This window comes from Diceros bicornis, chromosome 8 (assembly GCF_020826845.1).
Source record: "Diceros bicornis minor isolate mBicDic1 chromosome 8, mDicBic1.mat.cur, whole genome shotgun sequence".
Lineage (NCBI taxonomy): Eukaryota > Metazoa > Chordata > Mammalia > Perissodactyla > Rhinocerotidae > Diceros > Diceros bicornis.
In genome coordinates, this window is record NC_080747.1 from 42,619,775 (window position 1) to 42,640,993 (window position 21,219).

A 21,219-nucleotide genomic window follows, 5' to 3' on the forward strand; every position below is an offset into this window, starting at 1 on the left:
TCCATGCATGTGTATGATATGTATATATAGAGGAATTGTATGTTTCCATTAAAAAGGGGTAGAGAAAGCAAATAGGGGAATACATTTACCTTATACTCAAACAGAAACAGCAATTTAAAAACTTAAGTTCAATTTAAAATTCCAGTTATTTAAAATCACTTATTTTAACACATTGCCAGACGCTATATGAAAGTTAACACTGCCTTTTATGGTGTCTTTACCATCTTTAAAATTTGATTTATGCGTGACTGGCTCTCCTAACATAAGTTAAATGACCCTTGTGGACGAAATGATGAATTGGTATGAAGTTAGAAGACAAAGAAAGTAGGCACCTACATTCTTAGGACTCAGTTTTTGTTTTCTTGAGTTGGCAAAGACGAATGCCCAAAAGTGGTGAATTTTCAGTTTTTGAGTAATGAGGGGAAGTATCTTTTTGTTCTTCATCATAGGTTTTTTTTCAGACAGGGCAGTGAAAAGAACACGTTAAAAATGTTTTTCTCGGTTGTTAAAGAAATGCATGCTCAATGTAGAAAATTTGGAAAATGCAGGAAAACATAAAGAAGAAACTATAAACCAGCCATAAAGGAAACTTCTTAAAGTTGTCCAAGGCAGGAATTTGGTTGAAGTACAAAGTTCATTCAGGTGTTGCTTTTCATTGACAAACAGCATGAAGTTATTCTTGTGCTGTAGAGACCTCAACTTCTCTTCCACAGTAGTCTGGTTTAAAGATGTTATTTTAAGAGATTCCTTTGAATAACAAGAGTAAGATAACCAAGGCAAGGAGCTGAGGTGCGCAGGGCTTACAACGCTGCCAGGGGCTGTAAGATAGGCGGTGGGTGAGTTTGGGCTTCAGTGGTTGTGGTGAAGATCTGACCCTGCTAATAGGTTGTGATTCCCTGTTCCTCTTTCATTTTAGAACAAATCCATCCCCACACCCTGTTCACACCCTTGCTGATTGGTTTTGTGATCGCTGCTGGAATGATGTGCATCATCGTGATGATTCTTACCTACAAATATTTACAGGTAACCATTTATTTGTCCTTTTGCCCTGAGGGCTATAATGCCTGAAACATTACCCATTAAAAGATGATGTCTCTTTCCCTTTCTCCCCCCCAGAAACCCATGTATGAAGTACAGTGGAAGGTTGTAGAGGAGATAAATGGAAACAATTATGTTTACATAGACCCAACGCAACTTCCTTATGATCACAAATGGGAGTTTCCCAGAAACAGACTGAGTTTTGGTCAGTATTGAAGCAGGGGCTTTCCATGTAACCTTTCTGTGTACACATAACAATGACTTTAGGAACCCCAATAGCTTCCTTTGTTTTATTCCACCTGAAACAATAAGTGTTTTGTGTGAAATTTCACCACCTTTGATAGATTTGGCCTAAAGCACATTTTAGGGAAGTGTATCTAGACAAATTTGTTTTTAATTTCTTTGTTGATTTTGAAATTGTGTAGATGGTGCCTCAGTCCCACCACCACCACTGCCACTTACTTCCTTGTCTTCCTTTCTGCAGGGAAAACCTTGGGTGCTGGCGCCTTCGGGAAAGTTGTTGAGGCCACTGCCTACGGCTTAATTAAGTCGGATGCAGCCATGACTGTTGCTGTGAAGATGCTCAAGCGTAAGTTCCTGCAGGCTACTGCGCGCGCCCAACATCAGTTTGCCAAATACGTCTTTTGCTAAAATGGGATGTTTCTAATTTTAGCAAGCGCCCATTTAACGGAACGAGAAGCCCTGATGTCTGAACTCAAAGTCTTGAGTTACCTCGGCAATCATATGAATATTGTGAATCTTCTCGGAGCGTGCACCGTTGGAGGTAAAGCCATGACCAACTTGCCTTTTGTTACCTGTCAAATTATCAAAAGAGGGCAGATTTTGATATCATTTTGACAATGCTTGATTATAAGCTCCTTGCAAGATTTTTACCCAGGTTATAGTTACCTCTTGCTAGATGTCCCCCGCAAAAGTTAATGTTCTTAGGAATGTATATTTTAGTTTTATCATCATGGGGTGTTCATGGGGTAGGACAGCCCAGGACATACCCTAGTTACTGTTATGTATGTCACATTGAGAGCATTGACCTCTTGAATATCTTGAGAACATCTCATCTCACCAGAAAACTTTTCTTTTTATCTTGCAAGCTTTATGTTTTGCTGGATCATATTTAGTCACTAAAGGGTTAATATTTATTTGCATATCATAATTAAAAATAGGGCTTTAAGCCTACCAGCTCTCAAATATACGCCAGATGAGGCAAACACTTCAGTCCTGTGAAAACTAAATTTCCAATTCTGAAGCATTAGTCAAGCCTCCCATCAGGGATGTTATTATGATGTTTCCAGAAAGCATTTTGGTCTAAAGGAACAAAGACGTGGAAAACAAGCTGTTCCTCGAGATCTGAAGAGATCCATAGTCAAGTTAACAGCTTTATATAGTTTCTTAAAATAACCCCCATAAGTGTTTCTTTACCACGTCATGAATCGTTCATGAGAAATTTCCACCCAAGGTAATCAGTTGCCTGTTAACTTCAGAGCTGCAGTTTTAGGCATTCACAACACCAAAAAAATTTTCGACTAGTAGTGCTCAGAACACAGGTGACTCCCCGTCATTTCAGGTTTTCACCCACTTTCCAGTCTTGTCTCAGCAGGCTGGCTGTTCTGTGTGGTTGGTTTTCCTGTTATGCCGCAGTTTGCGCTCTCATCATATCCATAATAACGTTACCGAGAGGCGTGAAGCCTCACTGTAAACAGAAGTGAATCGAAGGATTTATGTAGGAAGCTTGATAAATAGTGTAAGTTGAAAGCTGTAACTCCTGTCTGTAAAACCAGCAGTCATGCCTGGCCCCTAACCACTTAGAAATTGAGGTTAAAAAGGGGCTTGCTTGTTTAGTTATTCCACATAATGCTGCTTTTTGATAAGGATTGTATTGGTACTAAGTAGGCCTGATCACCCTTGGGTATTTTTATGGGAGGCAAGATTGTCTATATATCTCACCTCTTTCCAACCTTTTCTTATATGCTTGTAGGACCTACCCTGGTCATTACGGAATATTGTTGCTATGGTGATCTTTTGAATTTTTTGAGACGAAAACGTGATTCATTTATTTGCTCAAAGCAGGAGGATCACACAGAAGCAGCACTTTATAAGAACCTTCTGCGCTCAAAGGAGTTTTCCTGGTAAGACCGATTTACATAAATAGTCAGGTGTTGACAGGTATTTCATGGGGTCAGAAGGGTTTGCAATCAAGGCTGATTCTTTAAAAAAAATGAACTGAGGTACTTTGAGATGCAAAATCAGAATTATTAAGTCATTTAAATGTGATTAACAGTTTAGAAAGTTCAAATAGTTTTTAAAGATTCAAATCGTGTTAAACTTAGATTTTTCTTGATTTTTTTAAATGCATCCTTCATTTTTTTCTAAGCTTTAGTTCTGTTCAACTGAAGGAACTCTATACCTGTTTCTCTTATCATGGTTCTGCTCTTGATGTCATTCCATTTATGCCGTGGAGCTTGGTCCCATATGCCGCTTTACAGGGAGACACTGTTTATGGGGAAAATGGGAAAGCTTGTCAAGTTGTCACAGTAAATTCCTTTAAAACCTTCAACAGGATGGCAGAATGCCGTAAACATATCTCTGCATGTAGGTTTCTTGCCGTCTACCTCTGAATTATTTCTATATACCTCACTCTTTTTTTTTTTTTAACTCATCTTGCTATAAAAAAACACAACTACTGTATCACATTTAGAAAATTCTTGTTCCTTATTTTCTTCTCTTTCATCATTGATATCATTCTGAATTTGAATGATGTGTAAACAGCTTCAAGTTCCTTTAAGGAGAATTAGTGTGGTTCACAACCAGAATAGAATTCTTCTCTGCTGTGCTTGGCCTGTTCTTTCTGAATGTTGTTAAGATCCACCACGTAAGAAGATTTAGACTCAACCAGCCCAACAAAGTCGTACTCATCATGCCCATCCCTTATACTCCTCTCCTTTTTATTCACTATATCCCCTACATTTTGAGCTCACAAGACTTTGTCTCCTAAACTCTTATAACTCCAGGTCCTCAAGGAGACCTCAGTAAATATTTTTGATGGGCAGTTGAGTCTTAGAGCCCTTTTCTGTACCTCTGGCTGAAGTTTTAAACCCCAGGTGAAGTTTTTTAATTTTTTTAATCTTGTAAACTTGAGTAGTGTCGAGTGGTAGTAAAATGCTGTACAAACCACCTTCTGTTAGTTGCTCCAGAGCATGTGCTCTTTATATGAATAAATGAGCCGCTTTGCCTTATTTCTAAAACTTTGGCTGCATTTATATTTTTTAACTTTCTGAAATAATGGCCTGAATTGTTCCATCCTGTGTGGTGTTCTTTGTGCTTTGGGATCCCATATGGGATTGGAACCACCAGCACACTCGAAGGAGATTGTTGTCATGCTGTTTCTATGCTAATCAGAAGCAGGAAGTACTAGAAATCTTGAAGACTCTCCAGCCAAATGTTGCAGATTCAAGAGGTCCAGATGGTTCAGAAAATCATCCAATTATTGGTGTTTATCTGAACCAAACTCGGTTTTTTTTAAACCTTCTTCCATCACTCGCTGTATGTTAACGATCTCTGCCTTCCCCCTATAACACGTCTCAGAAACTCTGGTTCTCTGTCTCTTTCATCTTGTCTCTTGGGGCTAATTTAGAGAGTTTGAAGTACTGTGGGATGATGTTTTTGGCTCTCTGTTTCTCATTAAATCCCTGGTGTCAAAAGATGGGAAATTTCTAACCTGAGTCCCTCCTATGATTGAACACACAAAAGGCTATCTCATTCCTGGGGATTGGACCCTAATGTTGAATATTAAAAACTCATATCTTACTGAACAAGATTTTCCTCATTCAAACTTGGCAAGATTTTCTTAGTCAACTTTCTTTGAATAAAATTAGCGTATTTTGTAAAAAAAAAATAAATAAATGGAGTGGGGAAATAGAGCCTGCTCCATGGGCACTCCCTCCATTTCCCATTTTATTCAATCATGATTTGATGGATGTTTCCTCTCTCCCAGCAATGATAGTACTAATGAGTACATGGACATGAAACCCGGAGTTTCTTATGTTGTACCAACCAAGACAGACAAAAGGAGATCTGCGAGAATAGGTGGGTACCTATCAAGCAAGAAAAACAACTTCATTTACAGAGGATTTCTTATACCGCTATGGAATATAACATCATTCCTGATAGGGACCCACTAGTGCTCCTTTGCATAGGGTCCAATGGCAGTGCCAATGGTCACTGGCAGTTAAGGGTTGCAAGTGGGTATTTGGGGTCAGAGCATGTGTTATTGTATCAGAGCATCTTACTGCATATATGAAAATATATGCCTATCAAAATATACCAAATATATATTGTCATATCAGAAATATGAGATTTTTGTATTAATCCACATCCTTCTCCCCTAAAGACTTCGTAACTTAGCCCAGGATTGTGAATATTAACTTTGTGATGCAACATCCATCTTTCCTCAACACTGGGAAGGTGATTTGCTTGCAAATTCACATCAGTTCATTCATTACCGTCCTTTGGTATTGTTACTGTCACTGTCTTATTTTCCTCGCCTTTAAGGTTTTAATTACTAAGAAAATCCTTCTGCTTCTGACAGGCTCATACATAGAAAGAGATGTGACTCCCGCCATCATGGAAGATGACGAGTTGGCCCTAGACCTGGAAGACTTGCTGAGCTTTTCTTACCAGGTGGCAAAGGGCATGGCGTTCCTTGCCTCAAAGAACGTAAGTGGGAAGGGTCTCTCTTTTTTCCCCCCCAGAATGGAGCATTTTAGAGCCATAGTTAGCATGTAGAGTGTCATTTTGAAGTGTGGTAACCAAAAGCAGAGGAAATTTAGTTTCTTCATGTTCCAACTGTTGTCTCTTTGGAATTCCTGTTCTCATTTATAAGCTTTAAAGTGCAAGCCTGTCTAAATGAGCTTTCTATGAATATTTTTTTATATGCAATGAATTCATTTAAAACTTGTGGCTTTTAGGATACAGGAGCCGCTCTTAGAAAATGGAGAGATCATTATTTTATCAGCAAAAGGAGGGGGTGCCTCATGTAGTTGCAATGCTTGATGAAGCGTATACTTTGTTTTTATTAAAGTTAGATCCCAAATATTGTGTGTATGGTTTGTGAAGTGTGAGGGAATAAGGAATCAGAATAATAAACATTTAGGAAAAAGATGGGGATGGGGAGAGAATGATGGAACCAAAAGAAGGAACATGGTCCCTGGAAGGGTGAGAGGAATTCTCTAGGACATGGGACTAGCAGCATAGAATGAAGTTACAGATCCTGCCCTTAAGTGTCGTTGGTGACATTTCCAAACAATTACCAAACTAAAAGAGGATATAGGATAGCTGAAATAAAGAGCCTCTTCCCTGCATCCTTGGGAGATGTCAAATTGAAGTCGCAAACACATTTTAGAAACTCTATCAAAGCACATTCAAAGGGAAGCATGCAAAATGAGTTTTCAGTTTAAAAAATACGATACAACTATTTATAATGTATTTTCCTATGAATGAAAGCCATCCTAAGAAGAAAAAAAGCATTTGTTCAAGTTGGTTTTGAAAGCGATTATAGTAATTAAGGTCCTAACGATGTGAAACATGAATTTTGAATATCATTCAGAGCATAATTTAGATATTTATTTTTGGTGCACTGAATAGTTTAAATGTAAAGCAAAAGTATTGGATGCGTATAACATAAGCAGAATTCTAGCATTAAACATAGTTTTCACTCTTTAAAAGTTTAAAATAAAATTTGAATGGTTTTCTTTTCTCCCTGTCTCTCCTAATAGTGTATTCACAGAGACTTGGCAGCCAGAAATATCCTCCTTACTCATGGTCGAATCACAAAGATTTGTGATTTTGGTCTAGCCAGAGACATCAAGAATGATTCTAATTATGTGGTCAAAGGAAATGTGAGTACCTGCTCTCTGCTTGACAGTCCAGTGAAGGATTTTAGCTTCAAGTCTTTATAAGAATTGTTTTTTATGGTTTTCATAATGCAGATCCTACCTTTGAGAAATTATGCATTTTAGCAGTCAGATTAAGTATACTTCTGCAAAATTTGCATGGAATGCTGAACATTACTACAACTAGCATTCCGATAATAGAATTCTTAATTCTAATTGTGTAATTATGGGGCGTGTGAAGGAAACAGAAATAGCCTTAATTTTCATTATAGCCTGAGAATAGCAATGAACTCGATTTTGTTCAAGTGAAACAAATGTGGACCTGAAGGTCACAGCAGGAGAATTTTATTTTGAGATTGACATGCTATGTGAAAAAGATGAAAATCTAAGATAATGTTTAGAATTAGGTATATAGACTGTTGGGTCTTATAACCAATAGAGAGCTTATTAAATAGGTCCATAAATAATCGTTGGTTTATAGAACATAGTGATTTTATCTCAAAGTGATTTATTTCACTGCCAGTTTTCATTGTATTATCAGAACAACCCACTGGCATTAGAATGCGATGTCTTCACATTCTGAGAGTTGGAGAAACTAAAGTACAGTATATTTTAGTGAGGTTGGTCTGAGGTGACATTGTGAGTAGCGGCTGAAACCAGAGCCTGTGATTTCCAGATTTCCCATTAGTATGGAAAGCTATCTAGTCCTGTATGGATATTTTTCTATGTCTGTTTTCACAGGGCCATTTCTACAGTCCAGATTTATTTCTGGAGGAAGCTATTCGTGTGCTTTATGATAATGTCATATTTTCTCCTCCATCACTATGGCATCCATATGGGTAGGCTGTACTTGACTTGGTTTTGTAGAAATGTTGCTGGTATTTTCTTCCTGATCAAAGTGTTGCATTTCTAATAAATCTCCTCCGAGGCTAGATTTCATCATTAGGAGTGTTAATAAAACCAAATTCTGTCCATCCTGGTGTACTATTAGAAGGAAGAATGAGAGGTGATTCCTTATCCAGGCCTTTGAATATTGACAAAAGGGTAAGAGGAAGAAGTTGGTGGGTTCTGGACCCAGTCTTGCTGAGTTTGAATCTGGTTCCATCATTTAGTGGCTGTGTAATATTTGGCAAAAATTACCCAACACCTCTGAACCTTGGTTTTTCTCCTCTTGAGAATGACACTGTCACCTGCCTCATAAAGTTGTTGTGAGGATTAAATGAGTTAATATATGTAAAGTGCTTAGAACAGTGGCAGGCCCAATGCAGCTAATACTTATATGGCACATAGTATTCTGACTATTCTATATCAATGTCTTATTTGGAATATAAATAATCGTGACAGTGGTTATGCTGCAGCTTCTTAATAGCTTGTTATTGGTTAGTGACCTTAGTTGGAATTAACAAGAATGGGTTACGTACCCCTAGGCTTCCAGATTGTGGCCTCCAGCTCAAGTCAGTTGAACTAACCAATCACAGATACCACTCTTCTCCAGGCTACTGGGTAAGGAGGATTTATGGGGCAAGTTAAAACCAAGAAAACTCACACAACATGTTACTGCCCCAACATTTACATCATAGTCATTGGAGATCTCCTGGTGTCAGTTTCTCTGAAGGTTCTCCCATTTCTCGTGGGTTGTTAGTCATTTTTGTGTGATGGCCTCTTTCATAGTCTGATGACGCCTGTGGATCCCTTATCAGAACAGAGTTTTAAATGCGTAAAATAAAATACATACCATTACCAAGAAAAGCAGTTAAATTGAAATACAGTTATCAAAATATTAAGAAGTAAATTTGTGATATGTCAGTACATGTGCTTCTTTGTTACACGGGGTAACATGTTCTAGCTGTGGGTCTAAAACTGGTTTGATTTCAAAGTGGTGATGACTGTAAACACCGGGATACAATGAAGATACCTCTGATTACTGTTGGTGACAAAGTCACAGGTTCTGCTTAGACTCCTGTGCTTTATTGCCTTCATTTGTAATTTAAGGAAGTGCTAAACTTCATTTAGAACTTAGTGGAAACAAGGATGTAATTTTTCCCAAGTTCACAGGCCCCTGAATTCAAGATGCCCCTAGATCTCAGGTTAAGAGTCCCTGTAGGAACTTGAGAACCAAATCCAGGAGAGGATACTGGAAGGCTTTTTTTTTTATCTCTATTGACTAAAATAACTTTAAGACTAAAAAAATTGTCTTCCCAGTTTTCAATCCTAAATGGATTAAGAGAAGGATTGATTTAGCTTTTTCTGGTAGATTAACATCCAGGAATGCAGAATGTCTCTAAGACGAATAAGAATAGTCATGGAAAGTTTGGGTCTATTTAGCAGAAAGAGTTCAGGATGTGAAGTCCAGCTGTTGAATTTAAGCCCTGAATCTGCCCCTCGCTGCCTTGGAATAGTCGTAATCATCAAAAGCCACTACTGTTTATTGAGTGCTTGCTTGTGGGGCAGTTTTTCAGATATTAGTGGGTACTATGCTAAGCACTTCTACCCACATTATCTCATTTAATCCATAAATCAACTCATGAAATTTGATGTATTTGTTTTACAGAAGAAGATACCAAGGCTTAGTTACAGATATTTAAGTGACTTTCCCAATGTATTAGTAAGGGGATGCTTTGGTTGCATATGACAGAAAACCCAAAAGGAAAGAAAAAGAAGTGAAGGAGAGGCAAGGTAGGCATGTATAGAGGTTCCATGAAGTACTCAGGGATGAAATCCTTCCACCTTTCCATTTTTTACCATCCCTGGGTGTAACTCTCATCCCCATGGTCCAGGAGGGCCACTAGATAGCCAGCCAGCACATCCAGAAGGCAGGATGGAGGACGGGACAAGCAGGAAAAGGGCAAAGGGCACAGGCCAGCTACACCTTAAGGAGATTTTCCTAAAGCTGCCATATAACACTTCTAACTTAGGGGCCAAAACTGAGTGGCTACATGGCTACACCTCACTGCAAAGGAGCTGAGGAGTGTAGCCTTTGTTGTGGGAAGCCATGTTTCTGTTATTAAGAGAAAAGGGGAAAACATACTCGGTGGTAACTAACAAATCTCTGTGTTACTCAAGCCAGTGATGGAGTCAGGATGAGATGTCTGTCTCTGACCTCTGTGCTCTTAACCACCATGCTGTACTGACTCAACGTCCCATCTTGAAAATGGGCGTAGTATACCTATGATTCACCTATTTCAGAGGTACCTTGGGTCCTCTGAGGTCATACAGGTAAAAGGCCTTTGTGAGATGGCAGTCAAGTTCTCACCCCCACTGCTCAGCAAGAGCAACGTCTATAGGAACATTTTCTGTTCAGTATTTTGAGCTTCTTAATTAACATTGCTGAATCTGTTGTGTTTCCATTACAGGCTCGGCTACCTGTGAAGTGGATGGCACCTGAAAGCATTTTCAACTGTGTGTACACATTTGAAAGCGATGTCTGGTCCTATGGGATTTTTCTGTGGGAGCTGTTCTCTTTAGGTAAAATGATCCTTGCCAAAGTCACCTCGATTAGACTCACAGCATCTTCTTTAAGATTTTATCAGTGTCTCGCTTGCTTATTATTCCTGCCGATTTGCAAACTGTTTGTGCCTCAGGAAGCAGCCCCTACCCTGGAATGCCAGTCGATTCAAAGTTCTACAAGATGATCAAGGAAGGTTTCCGAATGCTCAGCCCTGAGCACGCACCTGCTGAAATGTAAGGGCCAAGATGTTTTTCTTTCAGATAATGTTTCCCCTTTTACTTTCCTTTTTAAAGACAGAAACCCAGATGTTGAGGGTTTTCACTAGCAAGGTTGAAATGTCACTTGGTTCCTTTTTATGACATCCTGGTTAAATGTCATTTCTGTAGCTTATTTTCATAATCTTGTCACCAAATATCCAGAAAGTTTCAGCAGCGTTTCATACATACAGTGTTTTGTTTTATGCATGTGTCATTCGATATGTCCAGTTGCATGGCCCTGGAATTATTTTTGAAATTGTTGCATGGCATACATGTGAAGACAGGTTAAGGGCATAGAGAGGTGATAGTAAATGGCCCTCATTTTGCAGGTATGACGTAATGAAGACTTGCTGGGATGCTGATCCTCTAAAAAGGCCAACATTCAAGCAGATCGTGCAGCTCATTGAGAAGCAGATTTCAGATAGCACCAATCATGTGAGTACACTCTGGCCAGGCATAGAATCTCCCTTCTCTTGGTTCCAAGTATATCCTCCTTCTCAGGCTCTGGAGGTGAGGACCAGGCTGTCCACTCCTTCTCTCCTTGGCTGGGGCTGTAAATTGGGCTTTGGGTGGGAAAGTAGAGCAATGGAAACAAGTTCTTGTTTCTTTCTGCCCAACTCCCATTCTGAGCCAAAGGATTTGAGATGAGGAGGGGAAAGAGTGGTGGGCTCTACACTCAGAAGTGTAGAAGTAGAAGTTTCCATAAGGATTTGCCACGTTTCCTCCCCCACCCCAAATGCTGGTCATGGGGTCTACATGTTCTCTCTCTCACATGTCAGGGCCATTCTGCCTTTGGAGGGTTGGGGGGATGTGAACTAGAATAAAAGCATAGAAAAGACAGCTTGTTACGGCGATGAAATAAGCCTTCTGCTCAAACAAGCATAGGTCGCTGTCAGATCGCCGTCATGCCCACGAGCCATAGAGAATGAAGAGCCGTTTGAAGTTGGGACATCCCTCCCAGTGATTTGGGGAGGGGGGAATTCAAAACTCAAATCCATTTATTTCCTCTCCTGCTTTTAAGGCAGAATTAGTGACCCTTACTTTGACTCAGATTTTTTTAAGCTGCTTTTGTTTCTGGAGTGTGTGCTTGGAGCTGTCTTTTCTAAGAGTGTGTATCGCTGACACTTTTGGGTTAAAGCTTTGCTCTTCCAGATTTCAAAGCATATTTCAAATTAAACAGTGTTTTCCACCCAAGTGCTTGATTCTCACTGGAAAGACCTCCTGGAAGGGCCACCAATGTCTCAGCAAATTACTTCAGCTGTTGGGTTGTAGTTGGCAATAAAGATTTATAAATCTTTTTAATAGGTTAGATAGTGCTTGCTTCCAGATGTGTCCCAGCAGAAAAGCACATTTTTTGCCACCACATCTTAGGTAATCAGACTTTGGGGAAAAGGAGGGGTAGAACAAAAGATGTGTTTTCTTTTGTCAATATGATTTGGTTTTTGGCTGTGGTCTTGGAAACCTCTTCTCTTTAAGAGTCTTCAGCAGTTATTTGCAATTCTAAAGCCGCAAACATGCCCCTCTGTTGCCGTGTTTGTCATGGGGACTCGTATATTGACGGTGGACTTATTTTCCTCAGATTTATTCCAACTTAGCCAACTGCAGCCCCAACCAGGAGAACTCCGTGGTGGACCATTCTGTGCGGATCAATTCTGTGGGCAGCAGTGCTTCCTCCACCCAGCCTCTGCTGGTGCATGAAGATGTCTGAAGCAGAATGAGCGTCTGGGGGTCTCCCGCACGAGAATGATCCCCATTCCTTTGGTTTCTATGATGGTTATTTTGTTCTCCTTCAACTTGCATCCTACTCCAGGGTAGTAGACACCCCGCTGTAATCCCGTCTTTATGAGCACACTTCAGTGGCTGATGATTTGTGTCATCAACCACATCCCATTGCAAGGGTTCGAACTGCATATCTTCCCAATAGCAAAGTAGCCCCCGTTAACGAAAAAAATTCTGACTTGGAGAAAGGGAGGGTGGGATGGGCTAGACACCCTGAGTCCTTTCCAAGGCTTCTCCAATTTCTGTTCAAAAAGTATGGTTGGTAGTTTATTTGAATAAATGGCAGTGGTCACCTTGGGCCCTCATGACTGTCCTTAATGGTATGATGCAGCAAGATTAAAAGCTGAAACCTGAGCCCTTGATGTGGAAAATAGAATGTTATTAGAACAAAGGGCAGAAATCTATGAATATCTGGGCTTAAGAAATCTAGTATTTCATGCTGGGAATGAGATGTAAGCCATGAGAAAATGCTCCTGAGCGTGAATGAAGACTCGCTGCTGTGCATGAGCCTTTGTACTGTGGGTCTACATTTCTAAATGGACTTTGCTATTAGGGAGCTGAATTGGAGAGAAGGCCTCCCCCAGCCAGCATTTGTATATACTCATCTATAAATGTTCATGTTCATATATTTGAGGGGGGAAAACCCACAAGGTGTAGTTTCTGGATACAACCCTGGCTCAAGTCTGCTTCTGTAGGAATAGGTTAAGAGCCAGACGAGTTGGAAGGAAACGGTTTGTGCTTTTTTGTTAAAGAAAAAACATAATTGCCAAGCACAATCTTAACAGAAATCTCCTTTTGTAGTCGAGGAACTTGCCCTATAGATTCTCCAGCACAAGCCTACCAGCTTCAGAATGGCCTTGTGCTCGATGGATTTGATGCCGTTTGAAGAAGTGACCGATTGACGGAGTGACTCCGGCAGGAGTGACGAAACAGTGCTGTCTTGGCTTGGGTTCTTCTGTAGCAGGAAGTAAAATTCAGATTCAGCCTCCTTTGCAGGCATGTCCTGGACACCAGGCCAGTATCTATATAAGTGTGTATGTGTGTGTGCGTGTGTATGCTTGTAGACAAATATTTTGGGGGGCTTTCTTGCCTTGAGCCCAAAAGGGTCCTTTAGTACCCAAGAAGTAGCTTGGCTTCCATCATCAGCACTGCTCTTCACCTAGCTGTCTAGAGAAGCTTACCAAGAGCTCACATAGAGGCATGGAGGAAGCAGAGTACCTGTTTATTTGCAATCCACCTGCTCTTAAGGCACTCTGTTATTTATACTCAACATACTGTACCTGTTCCTTAGACCTTATTAATGCTACTCTGCCACTGAAACATATTTGAATTTTACCCTTTAGGCTGTAGCCTGGGTGTTATTCTTGAGTTTACCTTTTTTTTCCATCACTACCCAACTATAAGAGGTCTATGTGTACATGGCAAGGTTCGTGTAGTGTCTTGCAAGATTCAGGTATGCTGCCTTCACAGTTTTCCTCTTCTAGGTCCCTTAGACTACATTTAGAGAACTGTGGCCATGTATCTGGAAGTAACCATTTGCACTGGAGTTTTATGCTCTCACACCTTTCCAAAGGTAACAGGTTTTGGGGTTTTGTTGTCACATAAGAGATTGTTGCTGTTTGCCATACTTTGTCTGAAAATTTCCTTTGCGTTTCTATTGACTTTGATTCAAGTAAGAAAAGTGGTTGTTAATTGTAGGTGTCTAGGTACTTCAGGGGCACTTCACTGAGAGTTTTGTCTTGGATATTCTTGGAAGTTTATATTTTTATAATTTTTTTTTTTTACATCAGATGTTTCTTTGCAGTGGCTTAATGTTTGAAATTATTTTGTGGCTGTTTTTGTAAATATTGAAATGTAGCAATAACGTCTTTTGAATATTCCTAAGCCCATGAGTCCTTGAAAATATTTTTTATATGCAGTAACTTTATGTGTAAATATGTAAGCTGTACAAGTTTAAAGGATGTTGGTGTTCCATGTGTTTTTCTCCTGATATGTTGTCCATTTGTTGACAGTTATGAAGAATTCTAATAAAAATGTAAATATATAAATCAAATGGAATTTTTTTTATTATTTCAAGCTTGGCGAAATTAAACTTTAAAGTGTTAAAGTACATTCACCCTGACATTAGAAAGTTTTATACCTAGTATGCATAAGATACATGCAAGACTCTCTGATCACTGGGATTTATATACTTGAAGATTCAGCAGACATTTATTAAGAATTTAGTATGTGCTATATTTTCTCTTTTTATTTTTATAATCTGAGGTCTTCATTTAAATTGAAAAATAAACATAGAAAACCTTGTAAGAATACTGCACATTGCTATGATTATTATTAGGTTGATTCATGAGAAATGACCACTTTTGTGGGCAAAATAATGGTCAAATAGCAGCAGGTTCATGTGGTTCAATCTACTATCACTGGCATATTTCCTCCTAAAAGAGATTGTGTAAAATTAACGTGAACAGTAAAGTAATTTACAAGGTTGACATGAGGAATCCCAAGGAAATGGTTTACATTCTTGTTGGCTTGGGTTTTGAAGGGAGGTTATTTCATCATGAGATGTTCGTGCTCCACCCTTCAATCTTTATTCTCACTTGCTTCTGGAACAGAGTTAAGTTCTGTTACTTTCTTGGAGGGAAGTGATTTGTGCCTGTTAGTTCAAGCATCTCGTCTTGTGGCTGGAGCATCCTTTGTGATCAGGAAGTCCAGTCCAGACCAGTGGAACCTGCATGAAGCCTGCAAGTTCTTCCAGCTTGAAACGAAGAACAACCCTGAACCATGTAATCCTATTAAAAACGATAGTTAGGCACACAAAACACCGTCGGTTTTGATTTTCTTTATTGACCTGACTTCCATACCTGCAGAAGTATCTCCTGAAAGGAAAGGGAAAGGGGGTGAGAGGTGACCTGTCATGAAGAGGAATCCCTTTAAAATCAGGAGGGAATTGTGTGGCCAGGGACACATCAGCCATCAGTGAAAAACAGACCCACATTTCAGTCAAGCATTTTCCATCGTTTACAGACAGGAACAAATGCTAACTGACCACAAAAGAAAGAAATCCTTTCTTTCTGAATGTTTTCAGTGTCATTTAGACTTTTTCATGTGTGTGAAATCTTGAGTTAGAAGCAGTCAATGGCCCCTGTATTATTAGTCTGTAGCTATTTCCCTCCCTGGCCCAGCTTTTAATTACAAAGTAGTATCAGGTACTTGGTGTCCAGGCTCAAACTGGGTTCAAATCCTGGTGCCAGCCTTGTCTCTACCACTTACTGCTGTGTGACATTGGACAGATTAGCTCTTGAACTCTCAGGTTCTATAATAGTATCTGCCTCAATGTACTAATATTGAACAGTACTATTAGTACATTAGTACAATGTACTAATATTGAACTAATATGAACAGGACCACCTTGTTCATATGCCTAATCCATAAATAGTGCTCACAAATGATAACTTTTGTTATGGCTAATTAGGCTTATTAGGAAAGAAGAAGATGCTCCTGTACCAACGTAACCCAGTTGTTACCCCATATAGAACTATACGGTCAAAAATTTGCTTCTAGTTGTCTTTCTCTTAAATGCAAACAGTATTGTACTAGTTTGCTGTGAAGCTTGACTTTGCTCTAGAGATTTTGGTGTTTTATTAAAATCCCAACTTTTTAGCCAGGAATTCAAGGCTCCCTGTTTTTGCTCCAGCCTTCCTTCTGGGTTTCTCTCACGTACCATAGATCCATGAATATGCCCCACTCTTTTCTGCTTCCACATATTCAGACTTCTTATTGCTGTTACAATCTATTCTGCCTTGTACTGTAATTATTACTGTTTTTGTCTTATCTCCTCCCCACCTCGACTATATTCTGTCTTAAAATCAATTAACATAAAATACCTGTACAGACATACGATGCTTAACAATGGGGATACATTCTGAGAAATGCATTGTTAGGAGATTTCTTTGTTGTGTGAACATCACAGAATGTACTTAGACAAACCTAGATGGTATAGCCTAGTACACACCCAGGATCTATGGTACTAATCTTATGGGACCACTGTCGTATACGCGGTCCGTTGTTGACCGAAGTAGCGTATGTGGCACATGACTGTATGTGCTAGGGTCACTGGTTTCACTGGTTATAATTTACTTGTTAAAATATTTAATTATCTAGACACTCAGAGGTTAAATTGCTCAAGAGGTTGTAAGAGGTTGAGACTTGCTCAGGTTCACAGAGTAGTACATGGAACCAGAATTTGAATCCAGATCTGAGTCTTGCACTTCAGTGGTGGCAAGTACGTGGTCTTCCTTGCTGGCATCTCCTGCTCCGTGTCCGTGCAGACATCACTCATCCATCACAGCACTCTTCCCCATGGAGCCAAGATGCCTTAGAAGTCTCAGCCTCCTCCAGGAAGCCCATACAAGGCAACTGGAGTTAGCCTAAGGAGAGACTGACCTGTCACCCTTAAATGATTACCAATTTTCGAGTTTCTTGAGGCACAAATGTTCTCTGTCTTAGACCCTTCTGAAGCTTCTAGCACAGTACTTATTCAGGGTTATTTAATACTTTTTGAATGAATAATTAAACATTCCCTCAGCTTGGAGAAAAGGAGAGCCATCTGGGAGGAAATGGGTGCAGGAAATACAAGAAAACACAACTTTTCCCCAGAGTAGGACCTTGGAAGGCAGCTTCCTTTCACACTAGGGGTCAGGCTTTGGGGAGGAGGAGAAAGGGGAACTAAGAAAGTTCCTTTGGGCATGCACAGCTGCTTTGCGGGAACAAGAAGAGAAAAGCAGGGCTTGGGTGGGTGGGGAAGGGCGGGGAGGAAGGGCAAGTGGCAGAAGTTCTCTTCCTTATTCAGAAGGGGGAGGGGTGCTGAAGCTCCCAAGGAGGAGTCCCTGGGCTGGAAGTGCGGAAACTGAAGACCAGAGGCTCCCCCACCCCGGGCTTGCCCTTGGGAGAGGGTCAGCAGGGCCAGCGTCTACATGGGGAAACACTCCCCACCCCGGAAGGGTCTTGGGACCAGCTGGGCAGCCTTTGAGTGAATTTTTGTAAAAAAGTATATTACTTTGCTAAGGCTGCCGTGACAAAGTACCACAAACTGGGTGGTATATACAGAGATTTGTTGTCTCGCGGTTCTGGAGGTGAGAGGTCCGAGATCCGGGTGTCAGCAGGGTTCCTTCCCAGACTTGCGAGAGAATCTGCTCCATGCCTCTCTCCTAGCTCCTGGTTTGCTGGCAATCTTTGGTGTTCCTTGGCTTGTAGATCTCTGCCTTCTTCACATGGTGTTCTCCCTCTGGGTGTGTGTGTCCAAATTCACTCTTTTTATAAGGACACAGTGTTTGATTAAGGGCCCACCTGACTCCAGTAGGACCTCCTCTTAACTAATTACATCTGCAATGGCCTTATTTCCAAATAAAGTCACATTCTGAGGTACTGGGAGTTACTGTTATGACTTCAGCATACGAATTTGGGGGGACACAAATCAATCCATAACAGAAGGGTCTTGAAAACGCTCTGTATTGTAGCAGGTGACCCGGTCTTCACTAGAGAAACAAAACTGGCTCTCTAAAATCTCCTAAGAAAATGATCTCCAGGGGGCCGGCCTGGTGGCGCAAGCAGTTAAGTGCACGTGCTCCGCTGCGGTGGCCTGGGGTTCGCCGGTTTGGATCCCGGGCACGCACCGACGTACCGCTTGTCAGGCCATGCTGTGGTGGCGTCCCATATAAAAGTGGAGAAAGATGGGCACAGATGTTAGCCCAGAGCCAGTCTTCCTCAGCAAAAGGAGGAGGATTGGCAGATGTTAGCTCAGGGCTGATCTTCCTCACAAAAAAAAGAAAAAAAAGAAAATGATCTCCGAAGTGACAATTTCAGAGCACTCTTCAATTTTATTATTTAGAACAGTGGCTAGTACCATATCTGGTCTGTAGCAGACACTCAATACATGTTGAATGAATGAGGCTTTATGCAATGAGGGACCCTGCCTCCTGGGAACTTGCCCCCTGGCCTGTCCTCCCTGGTCCTCTTCTCTCAGTTTTCCCCCATCACCTCTTTAAAGGTCAGAATTCCAGGATCTGCTCCTTCATTGTCGTCTTTCATCTGACACACTCTCACCAAGCTCTGGTCTATATCATCTAGTCGCTGGGATGCTCTGTCACCTGCAAACTGACAATTTCCAACTATGTCTCTGACATCTCTCCCCTCATATAGACTATGGTTGCCACATAAAATAGAGGACACCCAGTTAAATGTCCCATGCAATATTTGGGACATATAGTTACTAAAAATTTATTGTTTATCTGAAATTCAAATTTAACTGGGTGTCCTGTATTTTGTTTGCTAAATCTGATAACTCTTGTCTAGATTTTGGGCTCTTGAAGTTAGGGACTGCACCTAAATAATCATGGGATATTCAAGGTCCAGCACATGGAAGAAATGTAGAGTTTCAGTGATAGTAAAAAATAGAGGAGGAGCTTTGTTTTAGTGAAAGTCTGTAGGTGGCAAACCTCCTTAGTTTTTGCTGTCTAAATTGTTATTGCACTTTCATTCTTGAAAAATATTTTCAATGGATATAGAATTCAAGAATGGCAATTGTATTTTTCAGTACATTTACTTCAGCACATTTATTTCCACTCTCTTCTGGTTTCCATTGTTGCTGTTGAGAAATCAGCTCAGTTTGTTGTTCTCTTGAAGATAGTTATCTGTCTATTTTTTCTCTATTGCTTCTAACATTTTCTCTTTGTCTTTGGTCTTTGTAGTTTCACTATGATATATCTAAGCTCAAATTTCTTTTTATTTGTCTTATTTGGGATTCTGGGGCTTCTTAAATCTATGGATTGGTGTCTTTCATCAATACTGGGACATTCTCACCCCTTTCTAAATTGCCTCTACCCATCCTGTTTCTCTTCTCCCCCTAGGTTTACAATTCAATAGATCTTAGAGCCTCTCACTCTACCCTCCATGTCTCTTAATCTATCTTTCATATTTTCCTTCTTTTTATCTTTCTATGCTGCATGCTAGGTAATTCCTGTTCTTCCTATTATCTGAATCTCCCTTCAGATCCTGTCCATGGAGAATTTTTTTTTAGTTCCTTTATTGAGGTATAATTAACACACCATAAAATTGACTCATTGTGTTTAATTCAATGATTTTATTAAATTTATAGAGTTGTGCAACCATCCACATGATGCAGTTTTAGAACATTGCTATCATCCCCCAAATTTCCCTCATGACTGTTTGCAGTTAATAGGTATTTAAGTAATTTTAGTGAATTAATTGTCATTTATTCTTGCCTTGTAAGATGATGCCACGTATTTGACTCTCTCTTATAGATGCACTCACTCATTGAGTCATTTCTTATCTCTGGGATCTTTCTAGATGTTTTGGTCATATAAATAACAGTGATAATTGATAGGTTGCCTTGTTTGGATAATTATCAGTGATGGTGATGATGATGGTGATGGTGGTGATGATGACAGATACCATTTATTGAATGCCTACTATGTACCTGGATCTATACTGGATGTTTTACACATATTACCTTATATAAGCTTCACAATAACACTAGAAAGTAACTATTATTTTTCTCCATTTAAAGGTGAGAAATCTTTGCCTCTGAGAGGCTTACTATCTTGCCCTAAACCTCATGGCTCTGAGCAGTGGAGTTAAGAGGCAAACTCTAGTATGTTTGAGCCCTGAATCCTAGGATTTTATTTACTTATTTTTCTTCTTTTTCCCCCTCAAAGCCCCAGTACATAGTTGTGTATAGTTGTAAGTTCTTCTATTCTTCTATGTGACCCACCACCACAGCATGTCTACCAACAGATGAGTGGTGTGGTTCTGTGCCCAGGAGCTAAACCCGGACTACTAAACTTTAACCGCTGGGCCGTCAGGGCTGGCTCTGAAGCCTAGGATTTTAACAGCAACTTCACCAATCTAGTTGGTATATAAGCAAGCCCTTTATTGTTCTTTTCTGGGCTTTGGATGATCTTTTAGCCATTTTAATTCACCTTCAAAAATACAAGAAAAGGCAAAGAAATCAAATCAACCACTTTGCTGCTCAACCAACTCCTCTAAATGTTGGTGAGATGGTGGCTGAAGTAAAAGTTAATGTGAGGCTCCAGAATTATTGTTGATTTCACAGGTTCGTGATCTGCCCACTCCCTTCTGCACCATGTGAACTTCGCTTTTCCCCTTATGTTTCAAAGAGCAGTATTGTTCATTTGAGCCTCATAGAAAAACAAAATGTTGGGTTTGCACTGGGGGCTGGGTCTGAAGAGTAGAGAGGAGCATTAGAGAGAGAGGGCAAATCAAGAATTTCAGATCAGTGACAGTGTGGGTGAAAATACTACCTTTTCTTTGCTTCAACAGTTGTTATTGTTGGTTATAAATTAACAAGCTGTTACCCATATGTCTCCTTCACTGTTGATTCTACTTTCCTTGGTTAAATGCAGCTTTTATGATGTGGGTTCTTCTATGAGGGGCTTAACCTCACAAAGGCTGGGTCCTCAGGGGAAATGCTCCTAGTTGAAATAAATACTCTCGAGTGGCTCACCTCTGTGTCTCCATCCATGCTTGGCTTTGAAGTGTGCGTGCTTCTTCAAGCACATCAGCAGGACTGTGGTGTCTTTTATGAGACTGACCTTTTTCTTTGTGGTCTGTGGCTTAGCAGCCCCTCTTGTTCTATAGCAAATGAAGAATGAGGACAGGCAAATAGGCTCTTTTCATGGCTGTGTGTCTCAGGATGTGAATAGGCATTCTAGGGCAGCTGAAAACATTTGTGTCCACACAACAGGTTGCCTGG

The 21,219-nt window shown here is 40.2% G+C and overlaps 1 protein-coding gene across 4 annotated transcripts in view; it reads left to right on the forward strand.

Moving 5' to 3' along the window:
- The window catches only part of KIT (KIT proto-oncogene, receptor tyrosine kinase), a 77,495-nt gene extending 64,870 nt beyond the window's left edge, over positions 1-12,625 (forward strand). For all 4 annotated transcript variants that reach the window (XM_058547095.1, XM_058547096.1, XM_058547098.1 and 1 more), the window contains exons 10-21: positions 917-1,023; positions 1,117-1,243; positions 1,523-1,627; positions 1,712-1,822; positions 3,032-3,182; positions 5,048-5,139; positions 5,642-5,769; positions 6,828-6,950; positions 10,298-10,409; positions 10,526-10,625; positions 10,979-11,084; positions 12,229-12,625. In XM_058547095.1, the coding sequence (XP_058403078.1) occupies positions 917-1,023; positions 1,117-1,243; positions 1,523-1,627; positions 1,712-1,822; positions 3,032-3,182; positions 5,048-5,139; positions 5,642-5,769; positions 6,828-6,950; positions 10,298-10,409; positions 10,526-10,625; positions 10,979-11,084; positions 12,229-12,357 (1,391 nt within the window). In that variant the 3' untranslated portion in view covers positions 12,358-12,625. The remainder of the gene's footprint in view (positions 1-916; positions 1,024-1,116; positions 1,244-1,522; positions 1,628-1,711; positions 1,823-3,031; positions 3,183-5,047; positions 5,140-5,641; positions 5,770-6,827; positions 6,951-10,297; positions 10,410-10,525; positions 10,626-10,978; positions 11,085-12,228) is intronic.
- Positions 12,626-21,219: the final 8,594 nt, after the last annotated feature.